The sequence below is a fragment of the Eubalaena glacialis genome, chromosome 1, assembly GCF_028564815.1.
Source record: "Eubalaena glacialis isolate mEubGla1 chromosome 1, mEubGla1.1.hap2.+ XY, whole genome shotgun sequence".
Lineage (NCBI taxonomy): Eukaryota > Metazoa > Chordata > Mammalia > Artiodactyla > Balaenidae > Eubalaena > Eubalaena glacialis.
This window is the reverse complement of record NC_083716.1, coordinates 161,892,893-161,909,053: the sequence shown is the minus strand read 5'-3', so window position 1 is coordinate 161,909,053 and position 16,161 is coordinate 161,892,893. Positions and strand designations below refer to the sequence as shown.

The 16,161-nt window shown below is 39.3% G+C and overlaps 1 protein-coding gene across 4 annotated transcripts in view; it reads right to left on the bottom strand.

The window, feature by feature from the left end:
* Positions 1–16,161, bottom strand: part of FMNL2 (formin like 2) — a 309,918-nt gene that overhangs the window by 114,082 nt on the left and 179,675 nt on the right. For all 4 annotated transcript variants that reach the window (XM_061183889.1, XM_061183903.1, XM_061183895.1 and 1 more), the window contains exon 2: positions 13,940–14,023. In XM_061183889.1, coding sequence (XP_061039872.1) covers positions 13,940–14,023 — 84 coding nt within the window. The remainder of the gene's footprint in view (positions 1–13,939; positions 14,024–16,161) is intronic.

Here is a 16,161-nt window from a genome sequence, read left to right as displayed (position 1 = left end):
GGATATATGTATACGTATAACTGATTCACTTTGCTGTACAGCAGAAACTAACACAACATTGTAAATCAACTATACTCAAATAAAAATTTTAAAAAAGAAAAGAAAAAAAGAAAACCAGGCCATTCTTAAAAGGAGCTTAAATGAAGGGCTGTGACAGGGAAGTGCTAGATTCGTTGGGTAAGTCACAGTACATGGAACTCATCAGCTATGCTACAACATGGCCTTCCCTATGAGACACAGGCAGGCAGTCTTGGTTCCTTTCTGACCAGCTGAACTGTTTCTCTGGGGCCTCCCTCCACACCCCCCTTTCCCCACCTATATCTAATAAACTTTGTCATTGAAAGCCTTTTTGCATAAAGGTTTGGAATTGGACATTCCACTCATCTAGCACAACATTTCTGATCCTTTGCATCCTCTCTATCCATGCGTAAAATTACAGGAGAAATTACTTAACTGAGGTTAATTTGGCATTGGCTGGACTTACAACAAGCATGTTATAAGCATTTCTGCTCCATAAATTCTATTTGGATAAGCAGCTCCAAAATCAAACAGAATTTCATTCAAGCTTATCTTATATCTTCATATTCTGAGGTTTAAGAAAAGAAATTATAGTGAGTCTCTGGGAAATGAATGGCTTGTGGGGGACACACTTAGTGTTTAGTTTCTTCCCTGTTTGGGAAAGTCACAGGGTCACCGGCTCTATTTCAATAGTGGATTAAGCAAAGCTACACAAACTGCTTAAACACCCTTAGGGATGAACTAGACGTCACCATCATTATACCATTATTAATATTTCATTATTCTGCTCCTGTAATAAATTTAGATGGTGAAAATTCAAAGGGCTTTGCTTTTGTGCACATAAGCTCACTAAGCTTGAATGATTTTTCTTCCTAGAAGCTGAAAGTAGTTGGCCTTCCTTTGCCAAGGCTGAGTAAGCAAACTGTTGTCTCTAAATGAGCTCTAATTACAACCAGCATCATTGCCATTAGTGAGTACTAATTTGCAGGACTTAGCTTGGTGCTAAATGCTCTTCAGAGCTACACTGACGGGAATAATCTATGTCCTCCAAGGGTTTACCCTCTAAAATAGAGAACGCTGACAAGAGTAGATGAGGAGGAGGAAAGACAAAAATAAAATATTGCAGTCATATTGTATATAGACAGAAGTGAAGTGATTTACACAATATAGCAGAGGCCAGGAAAGAGTGCATGTGTGGGAGGAGGAGGTGCCAAGACCAGAAACCAGGTTCCTAAGCAGGGGAACTAAGGTTAGCCATAATATCTCAGCTCTCACAGCGGCAGCAACTTATACACACATGAAGGAAATGTACGCAAACAGAGCCAGATTCCCCCAAGGAATTGAGAGTACCAAAGTCCCCAAGGGAATGCATATTCCATGTTTCCCAAAAAGAAAAAAACAAAATTCTGACACTTTGGAAAGGCTGCCAGATGACTACCCCACCTACAGAAAGTATGAAAGAAGAGGACAATTAAGAGAAAATGAAGAAAAAGTATTAAGACTCTACCTACTTATAACAATTGATGGCCAAGAAAGCATGTTCAGATGGGATTCTAATTTTGTCTAACGACTACCAGAGGCAGCTAGTGCCAGCTGTGCTACTATTTAGAAGGACCCCTGTGGTTATTATTGGATGAAAACATTTCGCTAGACAAGTCCCTGCCTCTGAACATCTTAAATCTTGCTATCACATTTGGGTCTCCTGTTTCCAGGCACTAACATGAAAAATACCAAGGTGAAAAAAAAAAATTTTTCTTTGTGTCATTTCATTCTTCCATTCATCCAGAACACATTATGCAAGACATCATGTAAAAAGCACAAAACGAAACAAATTCGACGCCAAAGCATTGAATCTCATCTCTGAGATACAACAGACATTTATGTAATACAAAGCAGAATATGATAAGGGCCATATGGGATCCTCTGGAAGTTCAAAGAAAGGTAAGGCTCTTTCCAACTGAGATGATCAAAGGAACTTCCCTGAAGAAACTGGCTTTTGAATTGTGTTTTGAAGGACAGGCAGCATATAGATATCCTGGGACGGTGTGAGAGGCAGGAGTCCGAGATTTCCAGATGGGGGAACATGGGAACAAAGGCAGAGAAGCACAGGGCATGTGCCAGCAACTTCAAGGCTTTAGCTGGGTTCCAGTAACACAGTTTATGAAAGGTAATGGCACAAAGGATCTAAACGGTAAGTTGGAAAGGACAAAGGCAGATGTCAAATAATAAGCTAATACGTACAGAACAGACAACAGGGAGTCAATAAGGAATTTTGAATAGTGGAAGAACATACAGTTAATACCATGTAACTCCCCTTTCTCCATTCCCAACTTTAAAAGTTGGCCATTTCTGCACTTAAGACTAGTGCAGAAAAATCAGCATGTCAGATGCATTCCACAGCCACAGTTTCTTGGAGAGCCGGGAAGCATTCTTCAGCTCTGAATATGAAATCACTTTCCTAGTCTGAGAGGAGAGGACAACTTTCCAAGTGTTCCATTACAGCTCTCAGACTGAAAATAACTTTTGATGAGACTTTTCCAAATGATTTCCTTTATTTAGACTAGCAAAAGTCTCTTCTAGTTCAACAGGTCTTTCCTAATCAAAACATCCTATAATTCATTCTTTAATATTAATTTGGCTTCTTTAATCCTATTCATAGTTCATCATTTTCCCCTATTTAAAGTGTTTTAATTGAATTTGTTGAATTTGTAAGGAAGGAAGCCATACTAATAAAGTTAAACTAAAACAGCCTTCCACAGCAAAGACGATGAGTTAAATATCCAAGTGTTAAAACAACATAAAGTAGTATTTGTATTACCTAGTCGAAATTCTTGGCTACTACACCTTAATAAATAATTTAAATTATTTTCTGAAAGATAGTGTCAAAGGTCAACCTCAGTCTAGCCTGTATGCCTTAAATTGGCTATATGATTCGTCATTTCCTGTAACAGCATTCCCAAGTTTACAGAAGATGCTCATATAATAAAGTTTATTTCAAACAGCATAACCAAGTTGTCTGGGTCAGCTCAGGCAATTTAGTTGTTTTAAGGGGGGTTCGGGGGATCTGTAATTCCATTTGTATTACCAGGCAGGAAGGCAGGCAATGCGATGTTCATTTTGGCAAAAGATAACCTAAACTCTTCATATCAGACTGAGCCCCAGGCCTCTTGCTCTAGCTGCTAATGCCGAATAGCATTTCTGAGAGAACATTTACATCAAGCTGCCAAAAAGGATTCCTTTAAAAAGGAATAACTCCCCCCTTGTTTAGCTAACCTTCTCCCCATTTTCTGTCCCTCTCTCAGTCCCTGTGGGATAGGCCAGCATCTTTTCTCCCCACTATAAAAATTTTATGACAAAGGGAACCTCTGGAAGAGGAAAGATGTAAACTCACTTCTGGGTTCAGACTCAATTTTCCATGTCTCCAGAGACACTAAACTCTAGAAAGCTCAACATATAGAGAGTTGGCATCTGCTCCTCTCATTGCTTCTCCAGCATTTTAGAATCAAGAAATTGGAGGCCTGGAGTAAGTCTTAATGGAAGAGAAACTTGCTTTCTGGAGGGAAACTAAAACTTGTCTTCTTTTTAATAGCAACTAACTCAGGTTTGGCAACTTCAAGAAAAGGACAACAGTCCCTTTAAACTCTCAAGGAGATTCTGAAGAACCTAGGGGCAGGACAGGAATAAAGACGCAGACGTAGAGAATGGACTTGAGGACATGGGGAGTGGGAAGGGTAAGTGGGACGAAGTGAGAGAGTGGCATGGATATATATACACTACCAAATGTAAAATAGCTAGCTAGTGGGAAGCAGCCACATGGCACAGGGAGATCAGCTCGGTGCTTTGTGCCCACCTAGAGGGGTGAGATAGGGAGGGTGGGAGGGAGACGCAAGAGGGAGGAGATATGGGGATACATGTATATGTATAGCTGATTCACTTTGTTATAAAGCAGAAACTAACACACCATTGTAAAGCAATTATACTCCAATAAAGATGTTAAAAAAAAATCTCAAGGAGAAGATAACTCAGAGACAATTTTTTTTTAATTTGGCAAGAATGCATGTCCCAAAGCCAGTTCATGCCTGGCCTGGCCCCCTGCTGGAACTCAGAACAGACTGGTACTATCAACCATTTAGAGTCCTTTCTAGACTCCAAGTATCACAGGAGGTATCTGTTTTGGGAGAACTCAGACCCATACCCTCTCTCACTTTACTCTTTGCTTTCCCTCACCTATACAACTAAATGTTTATTCAATGAATAAATTAATGAATACATAAATAAAGGCAAGTTTTAAAATTGAATACAATCTAAAACAAATGAAACTATCAGACTATCAAAATTGGTAATCAGAGCAGAGACTAGCTGTTTACTAACACTTTCTTCTCTTTCCTGGGTGTTCAGCTAGCCTACATTTCTCATCCTCCTTGGCAGGCCTAGCCAAAAAAATAAGACTATAACACATGCCACTTTCAAACCTGGCCCAAAAAACTCTCCAGGTGTCCACCTGCATTTTCTTTCTTCCTTTGATTGCAAAGCTGAAACTTTATGTTGAAAACAGCCTCAAGTGGATCCCTGATTAATTCTGTGTAATTTAACCCCCAATGATCAACAATACCAACGTGGATTGTTATGTGAACGACAAGCTTGTTTTGTAAATCATTATGTGTCTTGGCATCTATAGTGTGTTGAATGGTGTCCCCCAACCCAAAATATTTGTCCATGTCCTAACCCCTGAACCAGTGAATGTGACCATATTTGGAAAAAAGGGTCTTTGTGGATACAATGAAGTTAAGGATCTTGAGATAAGATCACCCTGGAGTATCCAGGTAGGCTCATATCCAGTGACAAGTGTCCTTATAAGAGACAGAAGAGACGGATCAGATACAAGGAGAAGAGTTTGGGAAGGCCGTGTGAAGACGGAGGCAGAGACTGAAGTTACGCAGCCACAGGCCAAGGAACGCCAATAGACACCAGAAGCTGTATGAGACAGGAAGGATTCTCCCCTGGAGCCTGTGGAGGGAACACAGCCCGGCAGACAGCTTGATTCCAGACTTCTGGCCTCCAGAACTGTGACAAAACCCTTTCTGTTGTTTTAAGCCATGGAGTTTGTGGTCATTTGTTACGACAGCCCTAGGAATCTCGTACAGCATCTGTTTGTTATCTATCATTACTCTAACTTATACTGGAAGTTAATAACAGAAAAGGTATCAACATCAAGTGACTTTAAATGACAGTACTAGGCACATCTTTAATAGGATGCATTCTGAGGACACAAAGGTACAAAAAAATTTATCCTTCACCTAGTAACTTTAGTTAGTAATATTTTAGTTAGTAATGATATTGGTAGTTGTTATTTTGAAATTTTTAATATTATAGGAAAAGACAAATAATTGATGTTAGGAATCAAATATTTCAATGAAAAAAAGTGATAATTAAAAAATCAAAAAAATAAGTGAATTAATATTAAAAATTGATTTGGAAATATCAATTTGAACTCATAATGTTTAGACATACATTTTCAAGGTCCAGACACTTAAACTGAGACACAAATTCACCCAGCAGCTGTGACAACCTAATAATATGACAACTTCTAATACCATCCCCTGGGAAAAAGAATAGGGCTCCTTGAAGAAATGCCTTACTCTAGGTCAGGTGCAAGGAAAGTACAAGTTAAGCCTAAGAAATGATTTTTGCACCATACAACAAGCTTGTAAGGATTAATAGGGTCATGTCAAAAGGAGAGAAGAGGCAGCAGGAAGGAGCTCCCAAATGTTAAAATGTTGTTAATGTGAGCCCCCCTCAAAAAATCTCCTATTGATTGTAACACACTGACTATGAAAATCCATGGGTTCACAATGATATTCACAAAAGGAAGCTAAAGAAAACATTTGTCACCTTTTGAGGTATCTATTAAACTAAGACCTTACTTTGAAAAATGACAATTGAGGGAAAGAATTACAGGAATAATTAATTCCAGGGTAAACCAGGACCAGGTGAAAGCTCTAGTTGCTGGCTTAATGTTGAAGGGAAATAAAATTAGAAAATCGGGTTTGTTTTTTTTCCTGCAACTCCTAATGAAACTGATTCAGCCAAAAAGTATCAATTGGTTTTAAAACTCACTAGGTACAAGGCTGATAGGTAACAAGACGTATATATGATGCCAAAGTAACACCCCACAGATTCCTTTCTGCATAAGGGAAAAACATAATTATACAACAGAGGAATCAGGTTGTCATCAGATCCTTTGACCTTTATTATCTAATGGTGAGACATCAGACATTATTTGTCTCTTATATTCCAGACAAAGACGTTCAACATCAATCTATCATATCTTTACATCTAACTTCTGGTTAACAGGAAATTCAGGAGCTCAGACACCTCTAGGAAACAATCAGGTAAATACAGGAAACAAGATTTCCTACAAAATGGCTTGCCTGGTCGCTTTACTATATGAGCATCATGAATAAAAGTCTGTGCTAGATTAAAAGAGACTTATAGAACATAACCGCCAGATGTAGTATGTGATTGATTCTGGACTAGTTTGAACAAAACAAGGTGGGAAGAACATTAAGAAAAATGAGAAATATGAACCGGGCAGTAGACGATATTAAGAAATTATTACTCATTTTAATTGTAATGACTTTATTTGGATACAAGAGAAAATTCTTATTTTTATAAGATGCATAGTGAATTTTTTTAAGATAAACTAGAAAACAAAATACCAAACAAAAAATCCAACTAACGCATAGTCAAAAGGAGGATTACACAGAAGGGAAAGACCAAATATCAAAACGATAAAAGAAAAACACTAAGAGTTTGAAAGATAGAATTTAAAAACAATTAAACAGATCCCAAAACCTAATAATGATTTTAAAATAAATAGCATTTCAACATACCACAGAACTATGGAAGTACAGTAAAAATGCAAACAACTTAACACCAAATAATATTAAATATAGTAATAATGTCAGCTAAACAGAGGAATGAATAAGGGGGAGAGGGCAGGGGAGATGGCTGTCTGCTGAACCGACAGCTGGGAAAGCCTCAATGAAGTGAGCTGGGCTAAATGTAGAATCAAAGCCTGGAACTCGCGGATAGAGGCTAAAGGCAGATTAAATCGGGAGTCTTGGAGCAAGAGGAGAGGGGGTAGAGCAAGGCGAAGGCTACTGCTGCATCACCATCTTTTCCTTCTGCTTCTTCCCCACTATCTATGCTATCCATACACTGCTTCAATGACTAACATGGCAGCCGACATGGAAGCAGGCTACAACCATCCTTCCCACCTTCCCTTGTCACGACTCATTTATTTCCCCTGGGGCTCCAAGGACAAGCCCTCATTAACTGAATCTGATGGTCTACAAGAAATAATTTATCAGTATCCAGTAATATTTGCTTAGCTGGCAGAGAAGAGCTCTAACTGGCTCACAAAAACATGAACAGTTAAAAAAACAAATCACAGAGATATATGTGTGCTCTTCAATATTTTAGGAAATTTGATTCCAGTGGCAAATGGGCTTAGTAAGTTATCCAGTAAGTAACTTTTTTGTTTTTCAGAAGAAACAGTATTAGAAAGTAAGTGAAGGGTTTAAAAATAATTATATTCTTAATGATTAAATACATTCAAATGGTATGCGTCAGTTGTATTGAAAAAGACAAGAGCAACTCTCACTGTACTGGAGTATCTTAGTACCACCGGCCTGACTCAGCTCTGGCTGAGTGGCAGCAAGGGCCTTCCCCTTTCCTGACTACGACACGTACGTGCCACGCCTTGAGAGCTGCAATCTGATCTCCCTGAAGTGCTGAACACAGGAAGCTGAGTCTAAGTGGGTATGATTTTCTGCCACCTCTTCACTCTCCCCTTTTTTGTCTTTGTTTTTAATCTCCTTCTCCCATATCATTCTATACAAGCAAAGGGAAGACACCCATCTCTCAGAAGAGGCTACAATGCAAAGCAATAGCCAGCCATTAGGGGGCAAGGTCGAGCCGTGCCAAACCACCGCCCCCTGCAAAAAAAACAAATTGTGCCATCACCAGCAAAGCCACAGGGAAGTTTTCTGACCCAGCTCAGGTATGCACTGTTAACATTTTGGGACGGGATTACGTACATTCGCGGAATCTACACCCATCATTATTAGTCATCTACAATGTCCTGAATTTTTGACTAACCACTTCCATGTATTCAGCTGAGGCACAGTTACGAACCAAGCCACCACCACCGCTAAGTTCTACAGACCCCATTCCCCCCACGCCAACATCACCTGAGAAGCCACAGAATGAAGCCTTGGTGATAGCCCCTTACCTACCACAATTCTGGTTTCAATGGATTGTTTCTAGGTCCCTAATAATTGAAACGGCTCAGGACTGGAGTTTGGAATTGGTGTTCTTGTCTAACTAACCCAGGTGGCCTTGGCACTGGCCTAGTCATTTATGTTCTTGAACCTCCATTTCATCATCTATAAAATAAGGAGTTTAGTGAACAGGCAGGAAAGGCAAAAGGATTTCTGCTTTACTTCCTATGATTCAATACAGTTAAATTTTTTTTTTTGACAAGCATGCGTTAAGTTTTCCAGTAGAAAAATTTAAAGAGTGGCTTGAAATAAATGATCTCTAACAACCCTTCCTGATATAATGATCTGAAAGTCTTAAATTCATCCAGGATCTCTGAAGCTCCCTATATGCAACCTTTATCCTTAACTTGTGGGAAACTGCCAAGACCCCAAAGCCAACCAGTGCAGCACAGAGTCTGTGTTCACGGAGCACTGAAAATTGAGGCAAGAGTGAGAGCAAGGGCTTTCCCTCTCTGCATAGATATAAAGACCATTGAAAGAGCCCTCTTATTGCTACACAGCTTGTGAGTTTTCATTTGCGTTTGTCAAAAGAACTTAGTATTTCCAGCTTTTTACTCTCACACTGTCATTTCATCTATTATAAAATTAGCCTCGGTGTCTCCACAGAGTCCTCGAATGGATGTCCTCATGGAACTCTGCCCACTTACTACAGCACAGAAATAAGTTCCCTGGGATACACCTCACACTGCCCAAAACCCAGCAGGGAAGCCTCTTTCTTCGGCTTCTGTCATCCCACTCAGAACAGACTTAACACGGTTCTCCCATGTCTAACCTTTGAGACCCACTGGAAGCGCAGGTCATCTTTATATTTATGCAGTAATCTAGGAAAGGACTAAAGGACACTGCTGGAATACTGTTACTGTAGAAAGCTCTTTGGGATTTACTCTCTTAAAAACTTTTATTTTTGCTCCTGAAATTAGCCAAAGAACTGGATTTTCAGTTGACCATGGGTAGGTGGAGACGGAGCTTCACTGCAGATATGCCCATATAAACTCCTTCTTATCTACATTAGGCACCCTGCCCTCTTTACCGTAGTTTCCAGAATTGAGAAGTGAAGTTTAGTTTCACTTATCACAAGCAAATTACACCAACAGGTAGAGGAAGGTGAAAAGAATAAAGCAGCAGCAAACCTCTACCTCCAGGCTACGTCTTCCACCTCCCTCTTTCTCCCTTCTGCCTTCTCCTCCTTGTCCACTGTCTCTCAAACATTATTTAGCTTTTTCTTCCATTCAACACACTTACGATAAGTACCTATTATGTTTCAGGCACTAAGCAACGTGTTGGAGGTACACCAAGAAACATGGCCCATGCCCTTCAGTAACTTACTCTTGGTGGAAGAGACATATTTAAATACTTACAAAATAAGTGACAGACTAACAGAAACCACATGAAATTATGAAAAAACGGATGCTTCTAATTAAATGGTGAATTGTTTTCAACTGAATTCATAGGTGAATAATGATGAAGCATTTATTCTGACCCTTTATATGCTGCCTTAAAGGAAAACAACAGATACGATGCACCAATTTGCATAATGCCCACAGCAGATAGAAAATTTTAGTATTGTTATCTGTGCAAACTTAATTTTTGTTCACCAGTAATGCTGATATATTTTATGTTCATCTTGTTCAAAAAGAAGACTTCTGAAACTTTACAGCTTCATACAAGATTTTTTTTTTAAGTGAGGAAATCAGTGTGGAGGGAAAATGTGGGCAGGAAAAATTCGATGAAGCCATGGATGAGGCTGGTAAACAAAACGCAGGCTACTAAGATACTGTATACTCAGTAAGGGAAGACCACAGATTTGGCTCCGAGCATTCTAGCAGCCAAGGGAAAAAAGGAGAAACATGACCAGTTCCATGATTCACAGTGTCCACATGATAATTTTTCATGGAACTGAAGCCTGAAGTAATCTCTCCCTGGGTCCTCCAACACTCTTGTTCACATACTTCTTTTTAGAATTAAATTTCTTTAATATCCAATTTTACTTTGCACACCTTGCATATAACATATATGTTAAGATAACAGATAATATATCTGCATTATTTGTTTTAAAAGAAATAATATTTGTATTTAGTATGCTATTTGTGCACAAAGCAACAGGGGCCAGGGAATGGGCTGTGTGTCAGGGAGCAATGACAACACACCACGATCATTGTTTTAAGACTTCACAAAAAAGAGGTTCACCTTGATGTTTTCTTGGACTGAAATCTATAGCTGTGGTTTTTCCTGACAGCGTCATGCACCATGTATTCAAAGCGCAAAGTATGTTTGGGGAACATATGATGATTGATTCAACAATAAATTTCCCTGAATCTTTTGAAGACAAGTTGACAAGAAAAATAATCATGATTCTAATACTTAATATCTGGGCCCCTCAGCCACAGCAGAAGCAGCCCTACCACTTATGAAGCACTTACTATATGCCCAGTGTTAGTCTACGTACTGTACATATATTGCCTCCAATCTTCAAAATAATTTAAGGATGTTAGTATTAACTATATTTTACAGATGAGGAAAAAAATGAAGGTAGTTAAGTAGCAAATATCTTTGTTTTTAAATTTTATATTATAAATTTTCCAAAATTCACAAAAGTTGAGATTTTACTATAATAGACCTCAACATATCTCACCAAGATTCAACAACTAAAGGTTCTTCCACATTTCCTTTATCTACCACTTTTTTCGATGAAGTATTTTACAACAAACTCCAGTCATATCATTTCATCCTTGCACAAGTAAATGTTTCTTAAAAAGTAAGAACATATTCTTATTTAATCCAATACCAAAACCAAACCCAACAAAGTCAACGATAATTTCTTGGAATCATCTAATAATTACTTGGGAGTCACAAGTCAAATATCCCCAATTTTCCCAAAAAGTCTTTTTATAGTAATTTTTACATAATTTGGTGTAATTTTTGTCACACTAAAGAGAAATCCACACCCATTAGCAGTCACTCCCCATCCCCCCTCCCAGGCCATGGCAACCATTAATCTACTTTCCGTCTCTACAGATTTTTGTATTCTGTACATTTCATATAAATGGAATCATAAAAACAAATGTATTTTGAGTGTCTATCAGTTTAGGTACCACTGACAGATATAGATAGGTACCAAATATATATATGACATGGTCCATGTAGGTAACAGATAAACAGTCAACAAACACCAATACATTATATTTGCCATATAAATACTACATTATGAATGCTCTAAGCTCATGGTTTTTCTCTTTTCCCTCACAAACATACATAGGAGAAACAATATTCATGTGTGTGACATACCAATGGGTTACCTATATGTGACAAAAAGCCCAGTTTTCTGCTGGCCACAATTCTCACAATGACTAATGGTTAACCAAAAATGGCAGTTCACCATAATGGCAGCTTAGTGCCTGTGTTACAACTCCCCGGCTTTCTCTCCCTCTCAGGAAAGCATGCCAGAATGCAAGTCGGAGAAACAGAGATAACATGTATTTTTTTATTTATTTTTAGTATATCATTCACAAACTTGAGCACTTTATAAGGAAGGGAGCAAAGAGCTAGTGGTTAAGGGTACAGACCCCAGAATGTACATATTCTCCAGGATCAGACTGTGTACGCCCCTTTACCACCTAACAGCTATGTGACCTTCGGCAATGATATCTCGAAGTCTCAGTTTTCCCTGTACATCAAATGGAGATATTAATAAGTATGACTGCTTTCGAGACTTAACACAGAACTCTTATGAAGAAAATCTGCTTATTAAATGTTGGTTACTGGTAATAATAATTATTATGATTATTTCCCTATTATTAACAAATCACACATGCCGCCTCAGAACTGATGGAGCCACTTCCGTTTGCAGCTGTCAGCATGTGTGAAAGTGACCACCAGAAAGGAACCGATGAAGTAGCTCAATTCTCCATATCCTGTCATATTAACATTTAAGGGCAATAATAACCTGAACGTTGAGGATTTGAGAATCAGAAACATAATCAAGATAACTGACTTGTTCCTCCCTCTGCCTCAAGATCCCCGCTAGACCCCATCACCAACTCCATGAAGCTACTTATGGGTTGAGAAGAGCACAGCTGTTAGAAATGTCCATCATCAGCAGGCTTCCCTTTCTGGCATGTTGGAGATGCAAACCACCACCCAAGAAAACCTTCCTTTGCCTGAGCTCTGTGCTCCATCACAACCTGTCATATACAGGATTTCTAACCACCCCTGGACCTCTCTCATTTGTGTGGTTACCTTTCCTTTACACTAATTACCCCTATACTCTTTGTTCACTATCGTAAAATCATTTCTCTTGGCAGTAATAGGTTTAGGTAATACTCATTTAAAATTAAGTCTCAAGGAAGAAGACTGTGTCAGCAAAATTTTATTCCTTTGCATCATGGTCCTATAAGCAATAAGCTTTCTCTTCAGCTTGTATCTACTCGTGGTGCTCAAATAGCATGCAGAACAGAGGATGATGTCCCCACCACTGCTTTACTGTTTTAGTTCAGAAGCTAAAGTAAAGCAACACACAATGGGCACTTCAGAAGCTCCATGTGAACTGCGGGTATCTATTCCTTAGGGAACATGGACCATCTACCTTTGGGGAACAGAAAATGCCTCTGCTCCCCTGACACATTTGTCCCACAGCAGAGATCCAAGGGTTGGAAGGAAATTACAACACTACCAAGAATTTTCAGGGTGGCAAGGGGTTGGGGGGACATGACCACCCTGAAGACGCTCATGGCACAAAATAAAAGAGCTAATATATAATATACAGAGCCTATCTTTACTTTACAGGGTGAGCCTTCTAAGCTTTAAACAATTAGGCTGTACCTGCCCAGGAGTGAAGTTCCCAAAAAATTACTACCAATTACAATGATATACTACATACTATTTTAAAAGAATGAGGTAGAGACATCCATACTGAAGAAAATATCAAGATGCAGAAGAGTATGTATGGGTATTCACATATTGTTTTTAAAAAACAAAAACAGAAGAAAAAACTAGATGGAAATACTTCAGAGTCTTACCAGTGGGCCTCTGAAGTGTAGAATTTGGAGGGTAGAGAGAAAGAAAATGGAGAAATCCCCTTTTTATTATATATCTCTCTGAAGAGTCTAAATTTGTTATGAGTTAATGATAAAATGAAAACACCTGGGGAATTGCTATAATATGAAATAATTTTTTATCAGCCCAAGCAATGTTTCTTTATAAACAATTCACCTTCTTGCATCAGTATACATCAATACACATGAATAAGAAAGCCAACTAAATTAGAGGACCTGCATTATTCAAGAAGCATAAACTGCTATGTAAGGCAAACAGAAAAACAGATCAGCTGAATTTGACTTGTCCACTTGACCAGAGTTACCAGAAATTTTAACTAAAAAACATTTAAAAATAAAGTAGAGAATTAAAATAATGCAAGAATAAAATGTCATTTTCTAACTTTTCCTTTGGTCATAAGCAACAGGAAGGCAAATCACAAGACAGAAATTCATGCATCTCCTGAAAAAAGTCTGATATATTTAGGGAGGAAATCGGTTCTCTTCTCTCATTATTTCTTGAACAAAAGCATCAATGTTTCTTACCTGATCACAAATCAGTTCCCACTTCTTCTCATTGTCATATTGCCGCAGTAATCTGGCTTTGTCAGGGGGTAGGTTCATAGCATTCTGTGAGAAAAAAAGAGAAGAAATATGTCACATTCCACAACAGACTGCTAATGGGTAACTCATGGACAGACCAAAGAATACTACTGTGGTTCTTTAATGACTTTTCAAATCCTAGCATCTGATTAAACAGAAACACCCTATACAAGTCATTTAAACATCAGATCGGTTGAATGTGAGGAGAGAAACTCTGAAGTCCTATGTTGGGACACTGAGTCTGCTCTGCACTACAGACTTGCATTTCAGGAAAGATAATGCCTTATTTCTTCATTTAACTGCAGGCTCCCAGTCTCCTCAACAAAAGGTCAGAGGTTATTATTGAGAAGGTATTGGCCCAATTTTTTTTCCCAGGCATAAGAGAGTCTTTCATTTTGGACAGTGGGAACTTGATCTTGTTATATCCTTACCAAAATTTCCTTAGAAATCACAAATCAGTCCTGGAAAAGACCTCAAAAGACCGTATGTCCAGTTTCCTGCCCCCAGGGGCCTGTTTTATTGTCCCTTGCTTCCCCAGCCATCCCAAACTGGGAGCACAGATGCTCTCTTTGGCAGTCTTTCCAGTACTTCCTTTTCTTTTCTTTTCCTAGTAGCCCTTTCTTTTTAATTGAAAAATAGTTGACGTACAATATGAGGTTAGTTTCGGTGTACTATAAAATGACTTGACGTTTGCATACATTATGAAATTATTGCCGCAATAAGTCTAGCAACCATCTGTCCCTACAAAGTTATTACAGTATTGCTGACCATATTCCTTATGCTGCACATTACATCCCCATGACTTATTATATAACTGGAGGTTTGTACTCCCAATTTCTTTAATATCTATCTATCTATTTATTTATGGCTGCATTAGCTCTTCGTTGCTGCGCGGGCTTTCTCTAGTTGCGGTGAGCGGGGGCTACTCTTTGTTGCAATGCGCAGGCTTCTCATTGCCGTGTTTTCTCTTGTGGCAGAGCATGGGCTCTAGGAACACGGGCTTCAGTAGTTGAGGCACGCAGGCTCAGCAGTTGCGGTGCATGGGCTTAGTTGTTCCCCGGCATGTGGGATCTTCCCAGACCGGGGCTCGAACCCGTGTCCCCAGGCAGATTCTTAACCACTGCGCCACCAGGGAAGTCCCCCAATTTCTTTTTTTTTTTAGAACCATTTTGGGGTTTTTTTTTGTTTTGTTTTTATTTATTTATTTATTTATTTTTGACTGTGTTGAGTCTTCGTCTCTGTGCAAGGGCTTTCTCTAGTTGCGGCAAGCGGGGGCCACTCTTCATCACGGTGCGTGGGCCTCTCACTATCGTGGCCTCTCTCGTTGCCGAGCACAGGCTCCAGACGCGCAGGCTCAGTAGTTGTGGCTCACGGGCCTAGTTGCTCCGCGGCATGCGGGATCCTCCCAGACCAGGGTTCGAACCCGTGCCCCCTGCATTGGCAGGCAGATTGTCAACCACTGCGCCACCAGGGAAGCCCCCCGCAATTTCTTTTTAAAGCACTACAGCCCCACCAGACACAGAACAGAAAACACCAAAAGAAAACTCAATGAATAGAACCACTGATAGATAGCGTCAACTTTGACTCGCTTTGATAGACAACTATGAGTAAAAGAACAGATGAAAGAAAAGAAGAAAACAGTGCAACTGGTTTTTGTCCCCTCTGTGAGATGACAGCACTCCTTCAGGACATATGTTACCATCAGCAACCTCAATTCTCAGTTTAGCTATATTGGTTTATGACGTTGGGTTTGCAGTGAGAAATGTACCATGAGCTACAAGATGTCTAGACATCAGTCTTCATAAAACCCTCCTCCATCAATACAGCACACCTTCTATAGTGCTGATCATGATTTTCCCAGGTACATACATATGTTATTAGTCAAATGTCCCAAATAACCAATCATACACATTTTCAAGATACTTGGCTTGGGACTGAGGTGAGATCTTTGGGCACAGAACATGGCAGAGTGAGAGAGCCCCAGAAGGAATTCCTATCTGTTCCCCTGGTCTTCCTGTAAAGCTCCCATGCTCTAAACAACTGAGCCAAGTATTCAACTAATGTCTTACATGTTTAACTGCCCTAACCCCTTATATCAACACTCTAAATCATGCCTATCTCATAATAAACAATACAGCCCCTTGCGTGGGTGAATATTCGAGTAG